Source organism: Perognathus longimembris, chromosome 7 (genome assembly GCF_023159225.1).
Source record: "Perognathus longimembris pacificus isolate PPM17 chromosome 7, ASM2315922v1, whole genome shotgun sequence".
NCBI classification, from domain to species: domain Eukaryota; kingdom Metazoa; phylum Chordata; class Mammalia; order Rodentia; family Heteromyidae; genus Perognathus; species Perognathus longimembris.
The window spans coordinates 850,684-877,090 of record NC_063167.1 but is presented as its reverse complement, the minus strand read 5'-3'; the positions used below and the strand labels follow the sequence as shown (position 1 = coordinate 877,090).

At 66.0% G+C, this 26,407-nt stretch overlaps 1 protein-coding gene across 1 annotated transcript in view; it reads left to right on the top strand.

Moving 5' to 3' along the window:
• Positions 1-3,038: 3,038 nt before the first annotated feature.
• Cfap74 (cilia and flagella associated protein 74) overlaps positions 3,039-26,407 on the top strand; it is a 70,557-nt gene continuing 47,188 nt past the window's right edge. The window contains exons 1-17 of the mRNA XM_048349997.1: positions 3,039-3,123; positions 5,647-5,731; positions 5,840-5,986; positions 7,058-7,156; positions 7,632-7,736; positions 10,649-10,822; positions 12,443-12,553; positions 13,008-13,110; positions 13,515-13,672; positions 14,894-15,098; positions 15,740-15,895; positions 16,849-17,022; positions 17,364-17,482; positions 21,316-21,382; positions 21,573-21,662; positions 22,909-23,076; positions 24,879-25,008. Coding sequence (XP_048205954.1) covers positions 3,039-3,123; positions 5,647-5,731; positions 5,840-5,986; positions 7,058-7,156; positions 7,632-7,736; positions 10,649-10,822; positions 12,443-12,553; positions 13,008-13,110; positions 13,515-13,672; positions 14,894-15,098; positions 15,740-15,895; positions 16,849-17,022; positions 17,364-17,482; positions 21,316-21,382; positions 21,573-21,662; positions 22,909-23,076; positions 24,879-25,008 — 2,176 coding nt within the window. The remainder of the gene's footprint in view (positions 3,124-5,646; positions 5,732-5,839; positions 5,987-7,057; positions 7,157-7,631; positions 7,737-10,648; positions 10,823-12,442; positions 12,554-13,007; positions 13,111-13,514; positions 13,673-14,893; positions 15,099-15,739; positions 15,896-16,848; positions 17,023-17,363; positions 17,483-21,315; positions 21,383-21,572; positions 21,663-22,908; positions 23,077-24,878; positions 25,009-26,407) is intronic.

Here is a 26,407-nt window from a genome sequence, read left to right as displayed (position 1 = left end):
AAATACCCTCATCCCTTTCTTCCTCTTACTGTCTGGAATGGACGCACATGTGCACACCTGCTTGGAATCTGGTAGAGAATTGTCCTCTTGGGGACAGTGCCTGAGCCTGCACTTATTTATTAGTTTTGTTTGTTGTTGTTAATGGTGGTCCTGGGGATTGAAATTGGGGCCTCGTGCTGGTGCTCTACCAACCTGAGCAGTGCCTTCATCCTGGAGTGCGTGCGTGTGTGCGTGTGTGTGCGTGTGCGTGTGTGTGCGTGTGTGCGTGTGTGTGCGCGTGTGTGTGTGTGCGTGTGTGTGTGTGCGTGTGTGTGTGTGCGTGTGTGTGTGCGCGTGTGTGTGTTGCCAGTGTTGGGACTGGAATTCAGGGCCTGTGTTCTCCCTTACCCTTTTTGCTTAAGACTAATGTTCTACCACTTGAACTACATCACTTCTGGGTTTTTGTTGGTGGTGGTGGTGGTGGTTAATTGAACATTAGAGTCTCTTGGACTTTTCTGCCCAAGCTAACTTTGAACCGCCATCCTCAGACCTCAGCCTCCTGAGGTCTGAGCACCAGCACCTCCTCAAGCCAGGCTTTCTTGCTGGTAGAAGCTTGTCAATGATGTCCCTCAACCTGGTGGCGAGCGTTGACCTTCTAGATCTCAGCCTCCCCAAGCAGCTAGGACAGTAGGCATGAGCCACCAGGGCCCAGTTCGCATTGATTTTTACCAATGAGAAACTTCAGGGGCCGGGAATGTGGCCTAGTGGTAGGGTGCTCGCCTCATGTTCATGAAGCCCTGGGTTCGATTCCCCAGCACCACATATACAGAAAATGGCCAGAAGTGGCGCTGTGGCTCAAGTGGCGGAGTGCTAGCCTTGAGCAAAAAGAAGCCAGGGACAGTGCTCAGGCCCTGAGTCCAAGCCCCAAGACTGGCCAAAAAAAATAAATAAATAAAGAGAGAGAGAGGGAGAGAGAAACTTCAGGCTAGGGAAAAGTGTGACTTGGTCCTTGGGTGACTACCACCCAGCTTCAGTGGGGGGCAGCATTGTGTGCGCACCTCTCTCTCTCTCTCTCTCTCGCTTAATGTATACCTCCTACACTAAAGACTTGCCTTTAGCATAACCACACAATCATTCCCAACCCTCTCCAGATGACCAGGAATGCCTTGACGGCACCCCCATCGGTGCATGCCGGGTCCCAAGCGCGGTCTTCCTCTGGAGGCCAGCTTGTCGGATTCGAGGGCCCAGGGCAGCCCCACGCTGCCGAGGCCCCGTTGGCCCCCAGGCCCTTTTCATCTGAAAGGCCCCACTCCACCGCATGGCATTTATTTGTGGAAGGAACTGGGTCATGCGTTGCACTTATTTTTATGTAGGTCTGCCCTGATGTCCCAGCGGGGCCGCCTCGTTGATCTCCAAAGGGCTCTGTATCTTTTGCTGTTTATATGCTGAAGTACTTTGTGTTTTTTTGAGATTTGATTGTAAATGATGGCCCTTCAGAGATCCTATTCTCTCTCTCTCTCTCTCTCTCTCTCTCCTTTCCATTCAGAAGACAAGGTGAGCAGAGGGGACTGGACGTGTGGTCCTGGGCCCGGTGACCGGAGGGGACTGGACGTGTGGTCCTGGGCCCCGGTGACCGGAGGGGACTGGACGTGGGGTCGTGGGCCCCGGTGACCGGAGGGGACTGGACGTGGGGTCGTGGGCCCCGGTGACCGGAGGGGACTGGACGTGTGGTCGTGGGCCCCGGTGACCAGAGGGGACTGGACGTGTGGTCCCGGGGGAGGGGACTGGACGTGTGGTCCTGGGCCCCGGTGACCGGAGGGGACTGGACGTGTGGTCCCGGGGGAGGGGACTGGACGTGTGGTCCTGGGCCCCGGTGACCGGAGGGGACTGGACGTGGGGTCCTGGCCCCGGTGACTGGAGGGGCCTGGACGTGTGGTCGTGGGCCCCGGTGACCGGAGGGGACTGGACGTGGGGTCGTGGGCCCCGGTGACCGGAGGGGACTGGACGTGTGGTCGTGGGCCCCGGTGACCAGAGGGGACTGGACGTGTGGTCCCGGGGGAGGGGACTGGACGTGTGGTCCTGGGCCCGGTGACCGGAGGGGACTGGACGTGTGGTCGTGGGCCCGGTGACCGGAGGGGACTGGACGTGTGGTCCCGGGGGAGGGGACTGGACGTGTGGTCCTGGGCCCCGGTGACCGGAGGGGACTGGACGTGGGGTCCTGGCCCCGGTGACTGGAGGGGACTGGACGTGTGGCCCTGGGCCCCGGTGACTGGAGGGGACTGGACGTGTGGCCCTGGCCCCGGTGACCGGAGGGGACTGGACCACACTTCCACAGGAGGTGGCCATCTGCCCTGCCGACCGGCCGTCAGCTGGGCTTAACATTGGAGTCTGGATTTTCTTCCAGAGTGCCAGCTGTGAACAAGAAACTCTGTTTCAAAATAATAATAATTATCTTGGGGGGCGGGGTTGGGGAACACATTAAACTGGGTGCTAGTGGCTCACACCTATAATCTTAGCTACTCGGGAGGCCGAGATCTGAGGATCACAGTTTGAAGCCCGCCCAGGCAGGAAAATCTGTGAGACTCTCATCTCCAATAAACCACCAAAGACCTGGAGGTGGAGCTGTGGCCGGGGTGGTGGACTGTTAGCCTTGAGCAAAAAGCACGGTGACAACACCCAAACCCTAGTGCAGGATGGGCATGCACGCAAGCCTCCCTCGGGTTTGTCTGCCCTGGCTGGCTTGAACTTCCTGAGTAGCTGGGATTGTAGGGAGGAGCGACCAGTGGCTCTGAGAAAGTCTGAATTTTTGTTTTACATAATCTATGATCGTGTTAATGTATACTTTGGATTTTTTTTTCCAGCTTACTCTTGTCTCCTAACATGGAAGAAACCACCAGCCCAGGCTCTGGGGTGGAGCTTCTGGACAGCGTCCCCCTCATCCCTACCACAGAAAACGGTGAGAGAACCACGCACACCATGAGCAATGTCATGTGTGCCACAGCAACGCCACACACGCCACGGGCAATGCCACGCATTCCACAAGCAATGCCACGCACGCCATGGGCAATGTCGTGTGCCACAGCAACGCCACGCATGCCACGGGCAATGCCACGCATTCCACAAGCAACGCCACGCACGCCATGGGCAATGCCATGTGTGCCACAGCAATGCCACGCACGCCACGGGCAATGCCACGCATTCCACAAGCGACGCCACGCATGCCACGAGCAATGTCATGTGTGCCACAGCAATGCCACGCACGCCACGGGCAATGTCACACACACCATGAACAATGTCATGTGTGCCACAGCAATGCCACGCACACCACGAACAATGTCACGCACACCATGAGCAACGCCACGCACGCCACAAGCAACGCCACCCAGGCACTCCAACAACTGGGCTGGCTTTGGCCCCTTCCCCTTTAGAGACAGCACATCTATTAAGTTCTCTTTCTTTTCTTAGAGAAAGAGGTTATATTATTGGTTTTAGTTGAAAGGATAAATTGTGGCTCAGAATTTTGAAAGTGGCAGACTGTAATTTTCTGTTTTCGAGCATCACCACTGAGAAATCAGATGACATTTTTATCACAGTCCTGAATATGGTCTATTTTTATTTTCCTGATTTTTCTTTTTGCAATTTCTGATGATGTGACGTTTTTCTGAGGTGACCTTGATTCGGGCCCCAGGCAGCCTTTCCTGTCTGAGAAGGTGGCTCCCGCCCCTGGCACCTTTTCTGGCCCTGCAGGGAGGGGGTGTCGGCTTTCCACCTCCCGCGGGAGGGGCGGCCCCTCAGCCCCTGTCCTCCAAGCCCTGCGGCCTTCGGCTTGTACCTTTTTTTTTTTTTTTTTGGCCAGTCCTGGGCCTTGGACTCAGGGCCTGAGCACTGTCCCTGGCTTCTTCCCGCTCAAGGCTAGCACTCTGCCACTTGAGCCACAGCGCCGCCTCTGGCCGTTTTCTGTATATGTGGTGCTGGGGAATTGAACCTAGGGCCTCGTGTATCTGAGGCAGGCACTCTTGCCACTAGGCCATATCCCCAGCCCCCGGCTTGTACCTTTTTAAATGACTTCCCAACCATCTCTGCCGATGCTGGTGATGTACAAATGTTTTTTTTTTTTTTTTTTTTTTTTTGCCAGTCCTGGGCCTTGGACTCAGGGCCTGAGCACTGTCCTGGCTTCCTTTTGCTCAAGGCTAGCACTCTGCCACTTGAGCCACAGCGCCACTTCTGGCCGTTTTCTGTATATGTGGTGCTGGGGAATCGAACCTAGGGCCTCCTGTATCCGAGGCAGGCACTCTTGCCACTAGGCTATATCCCCAGCCCTGTACAAATGTTTTGCTAGATGTCTATAGTGATTTTTTTTTTGCCAGTCCTGGGTCTTGAACTCAGGGCCTGAGCACTGTCCCTGGCTTCTTTTTGCTCAAGGCTAGCACTCTACCACTCGAGTCACAGCACCACCTCTGGCCTTTTCTGTTTATGTGGTGCTGAGGAATCGAACCCAGGGCTTTGTGCATGCTGGGCAAGCACTCTACCACTAAGCCACATCCCCAGCCCCCATAATGGTATTTTTTTTTTTTGGCCAGTCCTGGGCCTTGGACTCAGGGCCTGAGCACTGTCCCTGGCTTCTTCCCGCTCAAGGCTAGCACTCTGCCACTTGAGCCACAGCGCTGCTTCTGGCCATTTTCTGTATATGTGGTGCTGGGGAATCGAACTTAGGGCCTCGTGTATCCGAGGCAGGCGCTCTTGCCACTAGGCTATATCCCCAGCCCCCCATAATGGTATTTTTAAGACTGATTCTCAAAGTTTTTGTCTTGAGAACCCCTTTATATTTTAAAAGTCGTTGGGCCAGGAATATGGCCTAGTGGTAAATTGCTCTCCTCATATACATGAAGCCCTGGGTTTGATTCCTCAGCACCACATATATAGAAAAAGCCGGAAGTGGCGCTGTGGCTCAAGTAGTAGAGTGCTAGCCTTGAGCAAAAAGAAGCAGCCAGGGACAGTGCTCAGGCCCTGAGTTCAAGCCCAGGACTGGCAAAAATAAATAAGTAAATAAAAGTCGTTGAAGGCACAAAGAGCTTTTCTATTTATCAGTTCCATCTTTCTACATGAACTGTGTTAAGTAAAGCCTGCCAGGCACTGGGGGCTCACGCCTGTAATCCTAGCTTCTCAGGACGCTGTGATCTGGGCGTTGAAGCCAGCCTGGGTAGGAAAGTGTGTGAGACTCTTATCTACGATTAACCTCCAAAAGCTGGAAGTGGAGCTATGGCTCAAGTGGTAGAACGCTAGCCTTGAGTGGAAAAACAAGGACAATGCCCAGGACCAACACACACGTGCACACACACACACACGCACACACACACACACACGCGAACACACGGAAGCAAAGCTGAAAGCGTTTCAGTGTCCATGTAAAATGGCAATAATGAGCCGTTGCTAGTCCCAGTGTCCAGCTCACTCACTAGAAGTCACCTGTGCGTGTCCGGTGGCCTCTGGAAGCTTCCCTTTACCCACAGGGAACGAGACAGGATGGGCAGTGAGTGGCAGCAGGCGAGAGGCAGTATGCACAAACCCTCAGAGCCCCCCCCCGCCGTCCACCCTCGCCACCCCTTTGAGCCCCTCGGACTTGAACATTTAGACTGCAGTGTGTCTTAACTGTGGCCTGATTTCTAGAACGTCCTGAGCTAGAGGATCCAGAGTTTGAGGTGGAAGCGCTTCCCAGGGGAGCTGAGATGGCGGCTGGCCCCCGGCCCCACGGGTAACGCACGGGGGGGGGGGGGGGCTATTGCTCAGGGGGAGGGGGACAGCAGAGGTACCGGGCCCCACAGACAGTGTGAGCAATGGCTGCTCTCTTTTCTATTCCAAGTTCACTGAAGGAACAGAGAGCAGCTAACTCTGAGCAGATGGAGAAGACAGGCGTCCAAGACAGAGTCCAGGCGCTCCGCGTGCGGCAGACCTTGGAGCTCCTGGATGAGATGCACGAGGAGAAGGACGCCTCCATGCAGAAGACGAGGTGAGCGGAGGGGACTGGACGTGGGGCCCTCGGTCCTGGTGACTGGAGGGGACTGGACGTGGGGTCCTCGGTCCTGCTAACTGGAGGGGACTGGACGTGGGGCCCTCGGTCCTGGTTACTGGACGTGGGGCCCTCGGTCCTGGTGACTGGACGTGTGCCCCTCGGTCCTGGTGACTGGACGTGGGGCCCTCGGTCCTGGTGACTGGACGTGGGGCCCTCGGTCCTGGTGACTGGAGGGGACTGGACGTGGGGCCCTCGGTCCTGGTGACTGGACGTGGGGCCCTCGGTCCTGGTGACTGGACGTGTGCCCCTCGGTCCTGGTGACTGGACGTGGGGCCCTCGGTCCTGGTGACTGGACGTGGGGCCCTCGGTCCTGGTGACTGGACGTGGGGCCCTCGGTCCTGGTGACTGGACGTGGGGCCCTCGGTCCTGGTGACTGGACGTGGGGCCCTCGGTCCTGGTGACTGGACGTGGGGCCCTCGGTCCTGGTGACTGGACGTGGGGCCCTCGGTCCTGGTGACTGGACGTGGGGCCCTCGGTCCTGGTGACTGGAGGGGACTGGACGTGGGGCCCTCGGTCCTGCTCACTGGACGTGGGGCCCTAGGTCCTGGTGACTGGAGGGGACTGGATGTGGGGCCCTCGGTCCTGGTGACTGGAGGGGACTGGACGTGGGGCCCTCGGTCCTGGTGACTGACGTGGGGTCCTGGGCCCCTCAGCTGCAGCCCCTCCTCCCAGTGTCCCTTAGCGCTCAGGCTCTGGTTTGCATCTTGCCGCTTTTAGCTGAGGGAAAAGGCACACGCAGAAGCTGGCCTTTCCCGCAGGCCACGGGGCGCTGCTTCGGTGTGTTCTAGAACGTGACAGGGGTCGGTAGTCCAGGCCGTCTCGGGCCCGGGCTCCTCCGAGCAGATGGAGGCCAACTCTGTTGCCCTGGCAGCCAGGGCCGCTGCCACTGGGGTTCACAGCTGACCCCGAGCCGGGCTGCCAGAACCCGGGTGCATGAGACCCTCCCCCCGGCCCCTCTCCTCCCCCCGACCCTCCCGCTGTCCCCTCTCGACTCTGCACCCCTCGCAGGGAGGAGCTGAGCGCCTGCCGCCAGAGGATGAGCCTGCTCAGCAAGCAGCAGAAGAGCCTGGCCGCCCAGACGGCCCTGGAGCAGGACGCCAACAACATGTAGGGGGCCTGGGGGCCCTGGGGTCAGGACCCGGGAGTCCCGGGGGCCTGTGCGGGGAGCAGGAGGCGCGCAGCCTGCTGGGGGGGGGGCACAGCGGAGGAAGCGGCAGGCCGGGGCCCGGCTCCCCGCGGCGACCGGCCCTGAACCCCCTTCACTGCGGAGTGCGCTGCCGCTTGGCCACAGAGGACCCCAGCCCCGACTGGCGTCTGGGGCCCCGCCCGGCACCCACACACGCAGCGGCGTCCCCCCGCGGGTCACCCGGCTTCCCGTGGCTGGGGCCCCAGCCGTCACGGCGCCCCGGGAGGGTCCCGGGAGGGGGTGCGGCGGTCCTCCCGGGTGGGGGGCTCCCCGGAGCGGCGCCGCCTGCCCTGCCCCCGGCCGGCCTGGGGGGGACTTGCCTCCCGAGCGTGAGGAGCCCCCCCCGTGTGGGGCAGGGCGCTGCCGGGAGCCCACCGGCCCTGTGTTGCGCCCCAGGGCGGCTGCGGGCCGTCTGGAGGCCGCGTCCCGGCGCCTGCACGCGGAGCTGGAGAACGAGGAGGCCCTGCGGGCCAGGATCACGGCCACGCTGAGGGAGGACGAGTAAGTGGGCCTCGCCGGCAGCACAGCCCAGAGCCGCTGTGGGCCACGCCCGGTGCGGGGCGGAGGAGGAACCCCAACACCCCAGCTGCGTGGCGACGGGAAGGTGGCACACGGGGGGGGGGGCAGAGAGGGCGCGCCTGTCCATCTGGGCCCCGGCCGTGTGCATCCTCCGTGCTCACCTCCGCTTGATTGACACCTGCCTGGTGTGCCTGGTGCCCGCCACTGGCCCTCCCCCTCCCCTCCCCCCCCCTCCCCCCACATCAGAATCGGGCCTGCAAGGCTCCTGCCCGTCCTGTCCGCATTGGCTGCCACGAGCATTCATTTCCTTCTTCTGTTTTCGCTTGGACTCGGGGCCTGAGCACTGTCCCTGGCTTCTCTTTGCTCAAGGCCAGCACTCCGCCACTTGAGCCACAGCGCCCCCTCTGGCCGTTTTCTGTACATGGGGTGCTGGGGAATCGAACCCAGGGCCTGTGCAGGCCGGGCAGGCACTCGACCACTAGGCCAGACTCCTAGCCCCCATCAGTTCTTTCCTTAAAAAAAGCAAAAGCACCCTTCTGTTTTGAAACCATGTCACACTTAAAGAAATGATAGAACATGGCCGAGGGGCGGGGTGTGGCTGCCCCCACGCTCCCGGCGAGCGCGAGGACCCTTCCTGGGCTCACCCACCGGCTCTTCCACGCAGGCAGGTCAGGAGGCTCCTGCCAGTCCGCGTGTGGCCGTAAGACACGCGAAACGGTCACCCCGGGCCTCCGTCCCTTCCGCTCCGCGCGAGGCCCGAGCGCCTTGCTCTGGGCGCTCGGCTCTTGGTGCTCGGCTCTCGGCAGTGCGTCTTGTGCGCCTGCGCCGGCCGCCGGGCCGCGTCCCTCGGCGCTGCTCCTCCCTCTGGTCCGCCAGCTTCGGTCTGGAGCGCTGGCCCTTCCCGCTGCCTGCATCCGCTCCGCTTCCGCTTGGCTGGAGCCTCGGCCTGGCAAGCACCCCAGGGCCCCCCCCGCGCCCCCTCCACCTCCTCACCCCCTCCATGGCCCCGTGGCGGGGGCTGTGGACAGAGGGTCGCAGGGCCCTGGCTGAGCTGGACGGCGTCGCCCAGCCACTGCCCACCGACCGGGGCCCTGGGGGCCGCGGAAGCAGATGGGGCTCGACTGGATTCCCACCCGGCCTGCTGGCCCTCCCCCCGGCCCTCCCCCCGGCCCCGCGCCCCGCCCCTCCACCGCACCCCAGGCCACTGTCTGGATTTAGTTCTTGAGCTTGGAATAAAGCAGGAGTAGGAGGGGAATTTCCTAAAGCAAGGGAGAGTGTTCGCCTGCTGCACGGGCGGAGCCATGTGCTTACCCTCCGCAAGGCCGAGAGGCGACTGTGTGCGCTCACCCGGGGCGCGGGGGGCGCGGGGGCCGGGGGGCGCGCGGGGCGCGGGGGCCGGGGGGCGCGGGGGCCGGGGGGCGCGGGGCGCGGGGGCCGCGGGGCGCGGGGGGGGCCGGGCGGCGCGGGGGCCGGGGGGCGCGGGGGCCGGGGGGCGCGGGGGGGCCGCGGGGAGCGGGGGGGCCGGGGGGCGCGGGGGGGCCGGGGGGCGCGGGGGGGCCGCGGGGCGCGGGGGCCGGGGGGCGCGGGGGCCGGGGGGCGCGGGGGCCGGGGGGCGCGGGGCGCGGGGGCCGCGGGGCGCGGGGGGGCCGGGCGGCGCGGGGGCCGGGGGGCGCGGGGCGCGGGGGCCGCGGGGCGCGGGGGGGGCCGGGCGGCGCGGGGGCCGGGGGCCGCGGGGGCCGGGGGGCGCGGGGGGGGCCGGGGGGCGCGGGGGCCGGCAAGGGGGGAAGCTGGGAGCACGGGGGCCGGGGGGCGGGGGGCGCGGGGGCCGGGAAGGGGGGAGGCTGGGGGCACGGGGGCCAGGAGGTGGGGGCGCAGAGGCGCAGGGAAGGGGAGGTGCAGAGGCCGGGAGGCGTGGTGGCTGTGAAGGGGGGAGGCGTGGAGGTTGGGAGGCCTGGAGGCGCGGGGGGCGCGGAGGCGCAGGGAAGGGGAGGCGCAGAGGCCTGGAGGCGCGGGGGCGCGGAGGCGCAGGGAAGGGGAGGCGCAGAGGCCTGGAGGCGCGGGGGCGCGGAGGCGCAGGGAAGGGGAGGTGCAGAGGCCCGGAGGCGCCCGTGTGCGCCCCCCAGGGCCCCGAGGCCGGGGCCTCCGTCGCCAGCGCTTGCCCAAGCTGTGCTGTCCTCTAGGCCGAGCCGCCACTCAGTGCAGCTGGTGCCCGCGTCGCCGGTGCCCGCGCTGGGGCTTGGCAACCCCCCTGCCGATCAGAGCTCCCTGGTGCTCAGGGCAGAGGAGAGGCCCGAGCGCGGGAAGGCTCGTTTCCAGCCTCGGCCGGGCCCTGTTGCTTCTTAGCCGGGTTCTTCCCAGCGCAAGGTGACACAAGGCCAGGTGCAGTGGTTCCCATCTAGCATCCCACTTACCCAGGAGGCAGCGGCCAGAGGAGCCCAGCCTGTGGCCGGTCCAGACAAAAGCTCACTGCGATTCTGTCCCAACAAGCCACCCAGACTGGTGGTTCAAGCTTGTAATGCTATCCAGGCGGGAGGCACAAAAAGAAGCATTGCGATCTGAGGCTGGACAAAAGGGAGACTGCCTGAAAAAATAGCTCACGTAAACATGCCTCGACCAGTGAGTGCTGACGTGCACGCAGAGCAGAGGGGGTCGGTCCCGGCCAGGCTGCGGGGGTGTTGGTGAGGTCCCTGCGGCTGGAGGCGGGCAGCGCGACCCCATCCCCTGGGGATGCTGGCCCGAGGGGCCCCTCGGGGGAGGGAGCGGGCTGTCATGGCCGGCGGTGTCTGCCCCCCTGCCCGGGGTGTGTGTCGGCACCCGGCCCAGGCCTCCCAGAGCCCTGGCGCGGAGGCTCCGGGGGCCCCAGGCCTCAAAACCCTGTGCCTCTCACTGGGCAGGAACGCCATGTGGCACATTGAGCTGGAGAAGGGGCAGTTTGAGGAGGCCCGGAAGCACCTCCAGGAGGAAGCCGGGGCCAGAGAGAGGCGGTTGCAGGCGCACGCCGCCCGGCAGCTCCACCAGGAGGAGGAGGCCTGGGGGAAGGCCCAGAGGAACAGGCTGCTGAGGACCCGGTAGGGGCGCCCGTCCCCGCGGGCTGCCCAGGCCCAGCTCACGTAGGGCCGGCCCTTCCCCCTTGGCTTGCCTCAGTCCCCCGCTCCTGCCCGGCCCCCCACGGGGCCCCCCGGGAGGCGCCCCCTGCCTCTGCAGCAGGCCTCTCTCCCCTGGCCCCCTCCGGCTTTCCCGCTCCCTAGGAGAGGTGTGCCTGCTGCCAGCTGGGTGTGCACACCAGAGGCCAGCTCCGCCTGACGCTTGCACACACACACACACACAGAGCCAGCTCCGCCTGACGCTTGCACACACACACACAGAGCCAGCTCCGCCTGACGCTTGCACACACACACACACACAGAGCCAGCTCCGCCTGACGCTTGCACACACACACACACACAGAGCCAGCTCCGCCTGACGCACACACACACACAGAGCCAGCTCCGCCTGACGCGCACACACACACACACACACAACCAGCTCGATACCAGAGGCCAGCTCCACCTGACGCTTGCACACACACACACACACAACCAGCTCGATACCAGAGGCCAGCTCCGCCTGACGCTTGCACACACACACGCACAGCTCAATACCAGAGGCCAGCTCCGCCTGACGCTTGCACACACACACACACAACCAGCTCGATACCAGAGGCCAGCTCTGCCTGACGCTTGCACACACACACACACAGAGCCAGCTCCGCCTGACGCTTGCACACACACACAGAGCCAGCTCCGCCTGACGCTTGCACACACACACACACAACCAGCTCGATACCAGAGGCCAGCTCTGCCTGACGCTTGCACACACACACGCACAGCTCAATACCAGAGGCCAGCTCCGCCTGACGCTTGCACACACACACACACACACACAGCCAGCTCCGCCTGATGCTTGCACACACACAGCCAGCTCCGCCTGACGCTTGCACACACACACAGAGCCAGCTCGATAGCAGAGGCCAGCTCCTCCTGACCCTTACACACACACACACACAGAGCCAGCTCCACCTGACGCTTACACACACACACAGAGCCAGCTCGATACCAGAGGCCAGCTCCTCCTGACTCTTACAGACACACACACAGCTCGATACCAGAGGCCAGCTCCGCCTGACCCTTGCGCACACACACACACACAGCCAGCTCCACCTGACCCTTGTACACACACACACACAGAGCCAGCTCCGCCTGACGCTTGCGCACACACACACACAGAGCCACCAGAGGCCAGCTCCGCCTGACCCTTGCGCACACACACACACACAGCCAGCTCCACCTGACCCTTGTACACACACACACACAGAGCCAGCTCCGCCTGACCCTTGCGCGCACACACACACACACAGCCATACCAGAGCCGCTGCTCCCTGTGTGTCTGGGCCCCTGCCCCCCCCCCCCCCGCCCTTGGTCTCTTTTCTCCCAACACCATCTTTCCCTCCCGATCTCCGCTCAGCCTGCACCGAACCCCGCAGCCGAGCGTCTCCTGCAGCACCTGCCCCCTGTCTGCCCCGTGTCTGCCCCGTGTCTGTCCGTCAGTCCCGGCTCTGGTCCTGGGCCTGTGTGAAGCGGCCCGGGCACAGGAAGCCGCCCTGCACGGCTGGGCGCCCTGAGCGCTGTTTTCCCCGCCCGGCACTGCAGGAAGTCCATGCACCTGCAGCGGGAGCTGGGGCTCAGACACCAGAAGCTTCTGGAAGACGCCCAGAAGAACCACAGGGTGGCAGTGAAGTTCCTGAAGGCCTCCTTGGGCCGGTGCGTTCCGGAAGCTTCCTAGTGCTTAGTGCTCCCCAGGGGTCTAGGCAGGCCCGTCCCTCGCTCTTGTTCTGAAATCCCCCAATTTCTAAACGAAGCTGTCACGCAGTCATCACAGACGGGCGGGTCTGCAGCGTGGGTTCTGAGTCGCGCCTTGGGAAGAGAGTGGTAGACAGCAGCCGAGTGTCCCCCCGGCCGGCCCTGGGCGGGGAGTGGACACAGCGAGTCCTGGGGTGAAGGGGAGGGCAGCCGTGTGTCCCCCCGGCCGGCCCTGGGCGGGGAGTGGACAGCGAGTCCTGGGGTGAAGGGGACGGCAGCCGTGTGTCCCCCCGGCCGGCCCTGGGCGGGGAGTGGACACAGCGAGTCCTGGGGTGAAGGGGACGGCAGCCGAGTGTCCCCCCGGCCGGCCCTGGGTGTCTCCGCTTTTCCTTATTCAGAATGCACCTTCTTCCAGGGTACGAGAGAGGGAGCAGAAGGAGGAAACCAAGTCCCAAAAGCACATGAAGCGGCGCATGGATGCCGTGCTGGCCCTGAAGAACAATATCACCGCCAATCGGGTGAGTGTGCCCGTCGGGCACGTGGGGCAGGGCCCGCCGCAGCCACCCACCTGCAGGCCCCGCTCCCGGAGCCCGGCCCGTCCTCGGTGGCCGTCGAGCCCGGGCAGCTCCACCGGCCTCACGCCGGGGCTCTGGAGGCGCTCAGGCCCGGGCACAGGGGGGCAGGCCCCACTCGAGAGCCGGCTGGGCTCGGGGTCAGGCGGAGGGGAGCGCGTGGCGGGGTGAGGGCCGGCCGCCCAGCCCCGGGGGCCCACGCCCACTCCCGGCCTGCTTGCCTAACCTGCCCATCGTGGGACCCCAGGGGTCAGCGTTGATTGAAGGTCAGGCCAGCCTCGGTGTGCGTGCGGGCGTGTGCGTGCGCAGGGCAGTGCTGGGCCTGGGGCTTCCATGTCCCCCCTTCCCAGGAAACGCTGCGCAAGTTTCAAGCGTGGGGCCAGGCCAGGGCTGAGCTGGCGGAGCAGAAGGCCCGGGCGGGGAAGGAGCTGACCCTGGCTCGGGGCGGGGACGCCTGCAGACACCTGATCCACCAGCACCGGCACCAGGAGCTGGAGGCGGAGAGGCGGTGAGCGCCACAGACCCCGCCTGGGCGGCGCTGGCCAGGGGCACCGAGAGCCGGGTGCTCACTGGGGGCCCCCAGGCCGCGAGGAGGAGGAGGAGGGCCCCTCACTCGACCCCCTCGCCAGCCGCCCTAACTCCGCCAGCCACGTCTCCCCAGCCCCTGAGCCGCCGTCGGTCTGGAGGGCCTCCCTGACCAGTCCCGGGGAGTCCCCGGGGGTCCCCACACACAGGCTCCGGGGGTCCCCGCTTCCTCCAGAGGCGGCTGGCGGGATGGAGACGCTTCTGTCCTCGTCCCCTCTCCCTTTGGCTTCCTGGTGGCACAGCGGCGACTTCTGGAGCCTTCTTCCTTGGGGTTGCCTTCACCTGAGTCCCCAAGGCTTCCTTGTCTGGTGAAGTCCCCCGGGGCTTGTTTCTAAAGGGCCGTGTTCTGGTAACTTCCGTGTCACCCACCCTGTCAGGTCCCTGCCATCATCCTGGGGCACAGCCTCTCCTCGGTCTCGAGCTCTTGACAACCTTTGTCAGGTGCCCACCTTTGGCGTGCTGCCCTGCGGAGCTGTTGGTGTGAATGAGTGAATGAGGGGCGCGTGCACGCGCGTGTGGGTGAATGAATAAGTGTATGATGGAGTGACTGGGTCCGTAAGTCGACGAATGAATAGTGGGCCCAGCGCCGGGGGCTCACGCCCGTCGTCCTAGCTACTCAGGAGGCTGAGATCCCAGGACCCCAGCTCAGAGCCAGCCTGGGCTTCAGAAAAGTCTGTGAGACTCTCGGCTCCAACGAACCACCAGAAAACCGGAAGTGGCGCTGTGGCTCCAGTGGTAGAGCGCCAGCCTTGAGCCGAAGAGCTCAGGGACGGCGCCCAGGCCCGGAGTTCAAGCCCACGAGGGACAAAAAAAAAGTTTGTGAGGGACTGGGAGAATGAGTGAATGGGTAGGTGAATGAATGAATGGCTGGGAGGGAAGGCGGGGCTGGGTGAGTGGGTAGACACTGCAAGGCCCTGAGACGACCCTCGCTTTGAGCCTCCGCTGGGCCCCCCCAGTTTACAGGCCGGACATGAGGGTGGAGACGGCTCACAGTGCCCACAGACGGGCTGGGCAGGGCTGGGGTTCGCCCGAGGCCGGGGCCTGCTGGCTGGACCCGAGCCCCTGGGCAGCCGTCCGAGAGGGGCCCGGGCCGCCCAGGCTCCCACCCCGCAGGGGCTGAGGAAGGGCCCGGCCCCGGCCCCAGGGCTTTCGAGGAGGAGCAGAAGCTGCGGAGGCAGGAGATCGTGAGCAAGATTCTGAAGGAGGAAGCAGAAGAGCAGCGGAAGCGGCAGCGGCACCGGCCGGCCAGGGCCGCCCCACGCAGGACGCTGCGCGACAAGACCTGGACCTACATCTCTGACTTCTGCGAGGGGAAGGCGGAGCCGGTGACCTCCGGCTACCTGGAGGAGGTCTGTGCCCGGGGCCCGGGGGGGAGGGCCAGCTTTGGGGTCCCGGTGTGGAGAGGGGGCCACCGAGAGCCCCGGGGCCACAGCCCAGGAGCCCCAGCAGGCCCCGGGTCCGCGCCGCGGCGGAGCTGCCTCTGCTCAGGCTCAGCCCGCCTCTCCCTAGGGCAGGGCTGGCGAGCGCTGACTCCTGGAAGCTGCCTCCCTTCCCCTCCCTGCCCTCCCCCTGCCCCTGTGCTGCCTCCCCCCCACCCCCCCACCCCCGCCCGAGTGCTGCCCCTGTACTGAGGCCTCAGCCTGTTCTTCCGCCGCGGGGCAGAGCCAGCGCGGGCAGGTGAGGCCCGACGTAGGGACCCCGTCGCGCCCGTCCTCCCGGGCCTGGCACCGGGCTTAGCCGGGGCCCGGAGTGTGACCGGCAAGCCCCCGCGGAGGGGGCCGCGTGCCGGCCGCTCCCGGTGTGGCCCGCGCGTGGCAGAACGCGGCAGCGCCCACGGCATCGCGCAGAAGCACTGGGTGCGAGGACGATGGCGGGCGCGCCGCGTCCTGAGCGGCTCCGCGTTGTGCGGGCCCCGCCCCCCGCGCCGGCCCGCGTGTCCCCCCGCGTGTCCCCCCGCGCTGACCCAGGCGTGCTGGCCTCTCCCCGGCAGGAGGAGGAGCACGAGCACTGCAAGAACTTGTGGCTCACCAAAGGCCTCTCCACCGAGTCGGTGCAGGTGGACCTGTCGGCCCTCCACACCCCGGAAGACATCCTGGCCGAGCCAGAGATCCCCGGGCTCTGGAGCGAGGACCACAAGCTGCACCAGGTGCCAGCCGGCCCCGCCCAGCCCCCCCCCGCTGCCTCCGCCGGCCTCCGCGGGGGAAGGGAAGGGAGGGTCCGCCTCGCGCCGCTCACCGGGGGGAAAACGTATTTCTAGAAAAACACGTGAGCTCACGCTTGCTTTGAAAGCCTGCTTCTGGAAGCCTGCCCTGGGCAGGGCCCCGGTCCTCGCCAGCTGGGGCTCGATCGCCGTTCCCCCGGGGCGAGCCGTGTGGAAGCAGAGGACAAGATAAGGTGGACTGGCCGCTCCACTCAAACCCACCAGGAAGTGGCGGACGCGGCCAGGCCCGGGCAGCGCCACCCCGAGGGGCAGAGGAGAGGCCGGGGGGGGGTCAGGCCCGGGCAGCGCCACCCCGAGGGGCAGAGGAGAGGCCGAGGGGGGAGGGGTCAGGCCCGGGCAGCGCCACCCCGAGGGGCAGAGGAGAGGCCGGGGGGGAGGGGTCAGGCCCGGGCAGCGCCACCCCGAGGGGCAGAGGAGAGGCCGAGGGGGAGGGGTCAGGCCCGGGCAGCGCCACCCCGAGGGGCAGAGGAGAGGCCGGGGGGGGGGTCAGGCCCGGGCAGCGCCACCCCGAGGGGCAGAGGAGAGGCCGGGGGGGGGTCAGGCCCTGGGCAGCGCCACCCCGAGGGGCAGAGGAGAGGCCGGGTGGGGGCCAGACCCGGGCAGCCGCCTCAGCAGGAGCCTTCCGCAGCCGGGTAGCTGCACACCCGTGGATCTGCTGACATTACCACTTGAGGAAATGGTTTCCCGTAGAACTTTCCGGAAACCTTCTTACTCTCACTCTGCAACCTGGAACATTCCTCTCAGCCATGACGTCCCCAAGCCCGCCTGAGCGCCCCCGTTTCTGCCCTTTTCCCCCCTCACTCTTCTTCCTCGGAAGCGTGGGCTCCCTGCCGCCCTGGGCCTGGGTGGGCACCAGCCTCTGCCTCTGCCACCCCCAGGTCCCCAAGGAGGAGGTGGACCAGAAGCCCGTGGGCGGGACCAAGATGGAGCGGGACATCCTGGCCCGCACGGTGGAGCAGCTGCGCGGCGGGATCGTCCACAAGCAGGTGGTGTCCGGCCGCGAGTTCAAGGGCCGCCCCTTCAACAGCAAGCCCGAGGTCATCCACTTCAAGGTGAGCGGCCCACCGCCACCCCGGGGCCCCGTGTGAGAGACGGGGGCCGGCGCGCAGGCCGAGGCGGCTCCTCGGGGTCCCCCGGGAAGGGCCCGCGTGCCAGCCAGGCTCCAGCCCGCGGCGAGGCGGCGGGCGGGGTGGGTCCCCGGTGTCCGTTCCCACTCCTACCCGGCCAGGCCCCACGGATCCCCCTGCCCGGCGCCCCGGCCCGGGTGGCCAGGTTCTTACCCTGCGCTCCGCGCCTCCGGGCCCTGGGGACCCCCCTGGGGCTAGCACGGGCACCCCGCTGCCCCGGAGCCCGTTCCCCGGCCCGGCCACTGCAGAGCCTCCGTGCCCTGCAGGACTTCGACGTTGGCAAAGTGTACAAGAAGAAGGTGACCTTGATCAACGCCACCTACACCATCAACTACTGCAAGCTGGTGGGCGTGGAGGAGAGCCTGCGGGACTTCATCCACGTCGAGTGAGGCTCGGGGCGGCCGGGCGGGCGGGCGGGGTCTCGCAGCCAGCCTGGGGAGGCGCCGGCCGGGCCTGACCGCCCGCCTCCCGCCCTCTGCCCGCCCTCCTGGCACCCCACACCGCTCACAGGAAAATCGCGGGCTCTCCACTGGGCGGTGGCTTCGTCTTCCTCCCTGTGCCGGGCTGCTGCTCTCTTCCTCGTCTCGCTCTTTATTCTCTTCACGTCTGTCATGAGGTCTGCTACTTGTCCGTCTCATCCTCCCCTTTGCTGTGTCCTGGGGCTCTCGTGGCTCCTGGGCCTCAGCGCCGCCCCTGTTTCCGGCCTCGTGAGGCAGTCCCGCCGTGCCGCCCGAGCGGGACTCCACCTCCCTCGCCTCCTGCCCCGGCGTCTTCAGTGCCACGATTGCCCTTCGCGTTCACGGCAGTGTCGCTCCTCCTTCCTTGTCCCTGCCCAGCTTCGTGGAAAGGTTTTCCGTGTCTCTCTTAGACAGAGTCTTGCTATGTAGTCCAGCCTGTCCTCGAACCCGCAATCCTGCCTCAGCCTCCTGGAGGCTCAGATGGCCCTAACTCCCCTGGGTGCCCAGGAAGCAGGGCCCCTCCTCCCTGCCAGCGTCTTCCCCAGGCCTCTTCTCTGGGCGAGAGCCCCCCGCAGGCCCCTCCTACGGGCGGCACGGACAGCACGGGGCCCGGAGTGCATGTCCTCTTGGGAACTAAAAGCAAGTCAGCCACGGGGGTCTTCTTTCCCTCTCTTTTTCCCGGCTGTTAGCCAGAATCTTCTAGCTCTGCACAGAGGCCCACGCGGAGAAAGAGTTTCTCTAAATTGGTATTTATTTTCTCTGGCTTCTGGTCATGCTGAATCATGTGGGTTCCTGGTGGATGGAGACATATACGAATACATCCATTCATTCATGCGTACATACAAACATTCATACGTACATACATTCGTGCATGTATACATGCATTGATACATTTGTGCATGTATTTACACATACATCCATTCATGCATATATTCGTACATACCTGCATTCATTCATACATCCCTCCCTCCCCCCACAGCTTCCCCAAAGCCGCCATCCTCTGGTCAAGACCAGAATTTCCCTCAATACCTGGAGGGAATCATTCATTCCATTCCTAGATTTTTTTTTTTGCCAGTCCTGGGACTTGAACTCAGGGCCTGGGCACTATCCCTGAGCTTCTTTTGCTCAAGGCTAGCGCTCTACCACTTGAGCCACAGGGCTTCCAGCCTTTTCTGTTCCTGTGGTGCTGAGGAATCAAACCCAGGGCTTCATGCGTGCTAGGCAAGCACTCCACCACCGAGCCACATTCCCAGTCATGTGTTTTTTTGTGGTACTGGGATTGAACTCAGGGGCGTGTGCCTGCTAGGCAGAGGCTCTACCACATGGCCCATGCCTCCATCCCCTTTCCATGGGTATTTTCAAGGTGGGGTCTTGCTTTATACCCGGGCCACCCTGGCCTGCTGTCTTCCGATTTGTACCTCTTGGTGTGGCTGGGGACCGCAGGCGTGTGTCCCTGCACCCGGGCACCGTGCCCCTCCTCCACCTGCACCCGGGCACCGTGCCCCTCCTCCAGCTGCACCCGGGCACCGTGCCCCTCCTCCACCTGCACCCGGGCACCGTGCCCCTCCTCCACCTGCACCCGGGCACCGTGCCCCTCCTCCACCTGCACCCGGGCACCGTGCCCCTCCTCCACCTGCACCCGGGCACCGTGCCCCTCCTCCACCTGCACCCGGGCACCGTGCCCCTCCTCTAGCTGCACCCGGGCACCGTGCCCCTCCTCCACCTGCACCCGGGCACCGTGCCCCTCCTCCACCTGCACCCGGGCACCGTGCCCCTCCTCCAGCTGCACCCGGGCACCGTGCCCCTCCTCCACCTGCACCCGGGCACCGTGCCCCTCCTCCAGCTGCACCCGGGCACCGTGCCCCTCCTCCACCTGCACCCGGGCACCGTGCCCCTCCTCCACCTGCACCCGGGCACCGTGCCCCTCCTCCACCTGCACCCGGGCACCGTGCCCCTCCTCTAGCTGCACCCGGGCACCGTGCCCCTCCTCTAGCTGCACCCGGGCACCGTGCCCCTCCTCCACCTGCACCCGGGCACCGTGCCCCTCCTCTAGCTGCACCCGGGCACCGTGCCCCTCCTCCACCTGCACCCGGGCACCGTGCCCCTCCTCCAGCTGCACCCGGGCACCGTGCCCCTCCTCCAGCTGCACCCGGGCACCGTGCCCCTCCTCCACCTGCACCCGGGCACCGTGCCCCTCCTCTAGCTGCACCCGGGCACCGTGCCCCTCCTCCAGCTGCACCCGGGCACCGTGCCCCTCCTCCAGCTGCACCCGGGCACCGTGCCCCTCCTCTACCTGCACCCGGGCACCGTGCCCCTCCTCTAGCTGCACCCGGGCACCGTGCCCCTCCTCTAGCTGCACCCGGGCACCGTGCCCCTCCTCTACCTGCACCCGGGCACCGTGCCCCTCCTTCACCTGCACCCGGGCACCGTGCCCCTCCTCCACCTGCACCCGGGCACCGTGCCCCTCCTCCAGCTGCACCCGGGCACCGTGCCCCTCCTCTAGCTGAACCCGGGCACCGTGCCCCTCCTCTAGCTGCACCCGGGCACCGTGCCCCTCCTCCAGCTGCACCCGGGCACCGTGCCCCTCCTCCACCTGCACCCGGGCACCGTGCCCCTCCTCTAGCTGGGGACGGCAGGCGCGTGTCCCTGCCCCCGGCCCTCGGTTGAGATGAAGTCTCACAAGCTTGTTTGTGCTCACAATGACCTCACACCGCAACCCCCCAGTGTCTGGCTCCCAAGTGGGCGGGACCGCAGACTCACGCCTCTGTGTCCCGCCCCACGGTGGCTGTGCAGCCCTGGCTGAGACGCCGGCGATGGCCAGAGGTCCTCAGCAGCTCCCGGTCTCCTCCGCGGGGCCCGCTGGGCTGCTGAAGCCGCTGACCGCGTCTCGGTCCAGCACCGTGATCTCCGTGGTGACGTTCCGGGCTCCTTTTCAGATGAGCTGGCGTTTCCTGACAGTGCGGGGCTCGTTCCTCACGCCTGTGATTCTTATCTCTGTCTACCCGTTTCAATCGCCACTGAGCATGGCCTTGCTGCCTGCTGTCTGCTCGTGCACACCCCTCCTGCTGACCTTTGCCCCGCTGGCGGCCACCATGGGAATGCCCTCTCCCTGCCACAAGTTGTTGATCCCCTGCCGTCTGGGCATAAGGCTGCCGCGAGCAAAGGACAAGTTTCCTTGTCGTTGTTTTGTGCCAGTCCTAGGGCTTGAACTCAGGACCCGGGCGCTGTCTGAACTTCTTTGCTCAAGGCTAGCGCTCTACCTCTGGAGCCCCAGCACCACTTCCGGCTCTTTCTGTGTGTGTGGTGCTGAGGAATGGAACCCAGGGCTTCATGCGTGCCAGGCGAGCGCTCTCCCGCGTAGCCACCTTCCCGGCCCCCACATTGGCTTTGGTCTGCCGTCCGTGCGGCCCGGCCTCCTGGTGCGCTAGGGTCACAGGCCTGAGCCACCTGTGCCCTCCGTGGGGTGTTTTCCTATTACGCTTCTGTCTTGCACATTTTCAAAGCTAACGTGAGAGACCTCTCCCCCACCCAGGACGAGCCCCTCCCTGACCTGGGCGCTGTGGCTGGGGGTGCGGGCCACGTGCCCAGGTTGCTCAGAGTCCCCTCCCCTCCGGGACACTGTCCTCCGCTTGTGGCTAGGAGCCACAGCCCCACAGCCGCCCTGGGAACAGAGTACCTGGCCGGGGTGGGGGGGACCCAAGGGGCCCACCTCCCAGAGCAGGTTGGTACTGACCTAACCCAGCCGCCCCTGGGCTTACAGCTTTGACCCCCCGGGCCCAATGTCTGCTGGGATGTCCTGTGAGGTGCTGGTCACCTTCAAGCCCATGGTAAGTCAGAGGGCTGGGTGGGCAGCACCCCGTGTTCCTATTTGGTCCCAGCAGGGTTGGGGGGGCTCAGTGGGGGGACAGGATTGGGGGTCAGGCCCAGCGGGGCCCTGGGTCACAGCGTGGCGGCCTGTGAATGAATGAACTGGGTCCATTTCACACACGTTTACGGGGCTGGGCTTTTATGTCTTAGATCAATAAAGATCTGGAAGGAAACGTCTCGTTTTTGGCGCAGACAGGAGGATTTTCTGTTCCACTGAAATGTTCAACAAAAAAATGTTCTGTAAGTTTGACTTAGGGTGCACCGGCGGTTCTCACCGGACCCCTAGGAAGGCTGTACCCTGGGTTTGGGGTATAGAGGGGAGGGGTGGGGCTCTGAGCTGGGGGTGCGGAGGGGCAGAACCCTGAACTGGGGGTGTGGAGGGGTGGGGCTCTGAACTGGGGGTGTGGAGGGGTGGGGCTCTGAACTGGGGGTGTGGAGGGGAGGGGTGGGGCTCTGAACTGGGGGTGTGGAGGGGTGGGGCTCTGAACTGGGGGTGTGGAGGGGTGGGGCTCTGAACTGGGTGTGGAGAGGAGTGGAGCTCTGAACTGGGGGTGTGGAGGGGTGGGGTGGGGCTCTGAACTGGGGGTGTGGAGGGGTGGGGCTCTGAACTGGGGGTGGGGAGGGGCAGAACCCTGAACTGGGGTGCCGAGGGGTGGAGCTCTGAACTGGGGGTGTGGAGGGGACGGGTGGGGCTCTGAACTGGGTGTGGAGAGGGGTGGGGCTCTGAACTGGGGGTGTGGAGGGCCAGAGCTCTGAACTGGGGGTGCGGAGGGGAGGGGTAGAGCTCTCAACTGGGGGTGTGGAGGGCCAGGGCTCTGAACTAGGGGTGCGGAGGGCCGGTCAGAGCCCCTCCCAGGCCTCGGTCCGCAGCAGCCTCCTGGCTGGGTGTGTGGAGCGTGAGGGGGAAGGGAACGAGAAGCCGAGCAGAAGGAAGAACTGAGGGGCTCCGCACAGAAAGTTCACGAAATTCCTGGCCATCCCGCACCCAGGCCTCACCCAAGCACACCGCCTGGTCCCCGGGCTGCTGTGTGTGCGCGCGTGTGTGTGTGTGTGCCTGTATGAGCGTGTATATGAGCGCCTGCTTATGCGTGCGTGTGTGTGCCTTTATGTGCGTGTGTATGCATGTGTGTGCACATGCTTGTGTGTGTGTGCCTGTATGTACATGTATGCGCATGCTTGTGTGTGCCTGTATGTACGCGTGTGTGCCTATGTGTGCGTGTGTGCCTGTGTGTGCGCCTGTGCTCGCGTGCTTGTGCGTGTGCGCCTGTGGGTGCGCGTGGGTGCGCGCGCCTGTGCGCGCGTGTGCTGGCACTAGGACTTGAACGCAGTCCGTGCTTTCCGGGTGGCTCAGGCCCCTGCATGCGCGGCCCGTGACTTGCCCCGAATCCCGGCCCGGCCGGGAGCCTCGGGGGGGCGGGGGGCGGGGGGCCGGGGGGGGGGGAGACGGGGCCCCGGGGCCTCCTGGCTCACGGACGCCCTTTGGCAGCTGTCCCTGGACACAGACCTCATCCACTTCGGCAGCTACACGGTGGGGGAGACCACGACCCAGGCCGTCACGCTGACCAACGTCGGGGGCCTGGGCACCAGGTTCAGGTTCCTCGTGGCCTCCGGGTCCAGCGACGCTCTCGAGGACTTCCAGCCCGAGCTGAAGATGGTGAGCCCCGGCCCGGCCCGGCCCCGCGTGGGACCGGGCGCCGAGGGGGCCCCGCGCGCGGGAAGGGGCTCTGAGGGCTCTGACTGCCCTGCAGGAGGAGCAGAAGCGGCCCGAGCGCGCGAGGAGGTCGAGGTCGGTGGCCTCCGGAACCGTGGAGCGCGGGGCCGTCCCTTCTCAGGCAGGTGGCTAGGGCGGCGGACGGGGGGCGGGGCCTCGGGGGCGGGGCCTCGGAGGCGGGGCCTTCTGGGCGGGGCCTCGGGGCGGGATCTCGGGGGCGGAGCCTCGGGGGCAGGGCCTTCTGGGCGGAGCCTCGGGGGCGGGGCCTCGGGGCAGGGCCTTCTGGGCGGGGCCTCGGGGGGCAGGATCTCGGGGGCGGGGCCTCGGGGGCAGGATCTCGGGGGCGGAGCCTCGGGGGCGGGGCCTCGGGGGGCAGGGCCTTCTGGGCGGGGCCTCGGGGCGGGATCTCGGGGGCGGAGCCTCGGGGGCAGGGCCTTCTGGGCGGAGCCTCGGGGGCGGGGCCTCGGAGGGCAGGATCTCGGGGGCGGAGCCTCGGGGGCAGGGCCTTCTGGGCGGGGCCTCAGGGGCGGGGCCTCGGGGGCGGGGCCTCGGGGGGCAGGATCTCGGGGGCGGAGCCTCGGGGGCAGGGCCTTCTGGGCGGGGCCTCGGGGGGCAGGATCTCGGGGGCGGAGCCTCGGGGGCAGGGCCTTCTGGGCGGGGCCTCGGGGGCGGGGCCTCGGGGCGGCTCTGCAGTGGCCGTGCCGGACCCCACCCTGGACAGGGAAGGGCTGTGCAGGGCTTCGGGGGGCGGGGCCTCGGGGGCGGGGCATCGGGGGGCGGGGCCGCGGGGGCGGGATCTAGGGGTGCGGGGCCTCGAGGACGGGGCCTCGGGGGCGGAGCCTCGGGGGTGGGATCTCGGGGGCGGGGCCTCGGGGACGGGGCCTCGGGGGTGGGATCTCGGGGGCGGGGCCTCGGTGGGGGCAAGATCTCGGGGGCAGGATCTATGGGGGCGGGGCCTCGGGGGCGGGGCCTCGGGGCGGCTCTGCAGTGGCCGTGCCGGACCCCACCCTGGACGGGGAAGGGCTGTGCAGGGCTTCGGGGGGCGGGGCTTCGGGGGCGGGGCCGCGGGGGCGGGATCTAGGGGCGGGGCCTCGGGGACGGGGCCTCGGGGGTGGGATCTCGGGGGCGGGGCCTCGGTGGGGGCAAGATCTCGGGGGCAGGATCTAGGGGGGCGGGGCCGCGGGGGCGGGGCCTCGGGGCGGCTCTGCAGTGGCCGTGCCGGACCCCACCCTGGACGGGGAAGGGCTGTGCGGGGTTGTTCTCCCCATGGAACTTCCCCTTCGCATATTAATCTCATCGGAAGATGTTCTTCACTCTTGAGCGGTACCATCATTAGGTTTAAAACAGATGCCATTCCAGGCCGCCTCAATCAAGCAACAGTATCATCTTCCCGACCAGGCCTAGTCTACGGGCAATGCTCAGAAGTCTGTGGCTCTAACCGCAGCTTCATGCCGCGGGAGCAGGGGCTCTGCCCGGGGCGCCCTTGAGCGCGCGTCCTGGGCCCCAGCCAGGCTCAAGGGCCCCGGGAAGCGCACGGGGCCCCCCCCCGGGAGGGCACCAGGCACCTACTGCCCCCGGGGCACTGTGGCTGGGGCTTCTGGGGCCAGGGCAGATGAGGGGTGAGGGGGCAGCACCAGGTGGGGACGCGGGAGTGCGCGGGGCCCTGGCGCCCCCCCCCGCCCCCCTCCCCGCCGCGCCCACCTCCGGGCCGGGGGCGGCGGAGCGAGCGCGGATCTCCCTTTCAGAGCAGCCTGTTCACCTTCGAGGACAAAAGCGTCTATGAGAAGATCCTCACCAGCTCCTCGGAGCCGCACTTCGAGGCCTTCGAGTCCCTGGTGGACCTGCCCAACCGGCGGGAGTCGGAAAAGCAAGACGGTGAGGCCCGGGCGGCGGGCGGGCCGCGGGGCCGGGGGCGCGGCGTCGGCGGGGCGCCGGGCGGGCGGGGCTCGGCCGGGGAGCCGCCCCCAGGCCCCCGGGCCTCCGCGTCACCCCCGCCCCCCGCACCGCGTGTGCCGTCGGGGGGTGCGTGAAATGTGCGCTCTTCCGGACGCTGGGCACAGGCCCGGCACGCGCAAGGCGCTGCGTCGTCCCCAGTCCCGGAAAACCCCCCGGGCCCCCCAATGTGGAAGACGTTGACGCTCAAGGGAAGCCCAGCTGCGGGGCGGCCCGCCGGGAGCGAGCGCCGCGGGCACCGCACAGTTGCCCCTTCCCGGGGCCCCGTGCAGGCCCGGCCCGGCTGCCGCTCCCCTGAGCTGTTTGCACCATTGTCCGGCTTACCTTGGTCATTTTCCATTTTCACCGCCTCTAAGCCTACCTTTCTGTGTGTGTGTGTGCACACGTGCACGCACGCGCGTGTGCAGCTGTGCACACCTCCCTAGCCATTCTGCTGCCATCCAGAGGCCCTAAGAACAAGCATGCCCCAAGCTCTTTGGTTAAGGCTGTGGCCCATCCCACGTCGATTTCTGAGTGGGGGAGGGGTGGCAGTGAGCTCTGTGCACCCCATGCGTGGGGTGCCCTTTACTCCCGAGAGGGGCGTGCACTGCCAGAGATCAATGTGTTGTTTGTGCTAGTCATCAGTTGACTGTATGTGAGTGTATTTCTGGGCTCTCTTTTTGCTCTTTTTCCTTTCTTTTTCTCTTTCTTCTCTCCCTCCTTCCCTTCCTCCCTCCCTTCCCTCCTTCCTCCCTTCCTCCCTTTCTTTTGTCAGTCCTGGGGCTTGAACTCAGGACCTGAGCACTGTCCCTGGCTTCTTTTTGCTCAAGGCTAGCACTCTACCACGTACGTGAGCCACAGCACCACTTCTGGCTTTTTCTGTATATGTGGTGCTGAGGAATCGAACCCAGGGCTTCATGTATGCGAGGCAAGCATTCTTGCCACTAGGCCACATTCCCGCCCCCTTTTCCTTCCTTTTTAATGGCAGTACTGGAATTTGAAGTCAGAGCTTCCTGTTTGCTAGGTGGGTGCTCTGCCTCGTGAGCCACGCCTGCAGCTCTTTCGCCACGGTTATTTTTGAGCTAGGCTCCCTCGAACTCTCTTGGTAGGGCGGGCCTGGCAGCTGAGTCTTCCCGGTCCCCATCCCGAGCAGCGAGGACGGCGGGCTGGGCCTGCCGCCTGACCTCTGGTTGCTCCACCCGCTTGTCGGTCCTTGCATCTCCATCAGCTTGACGTAGACTCTGCGTCTCCTTGCACACCTCAGAATCTGCTTGATTCCTAGGGGAAGGAAGGAAAGCCCGGGGTGAGTGGGTGTGAGTCCCTGTGTTTGGAGGGCACCCAC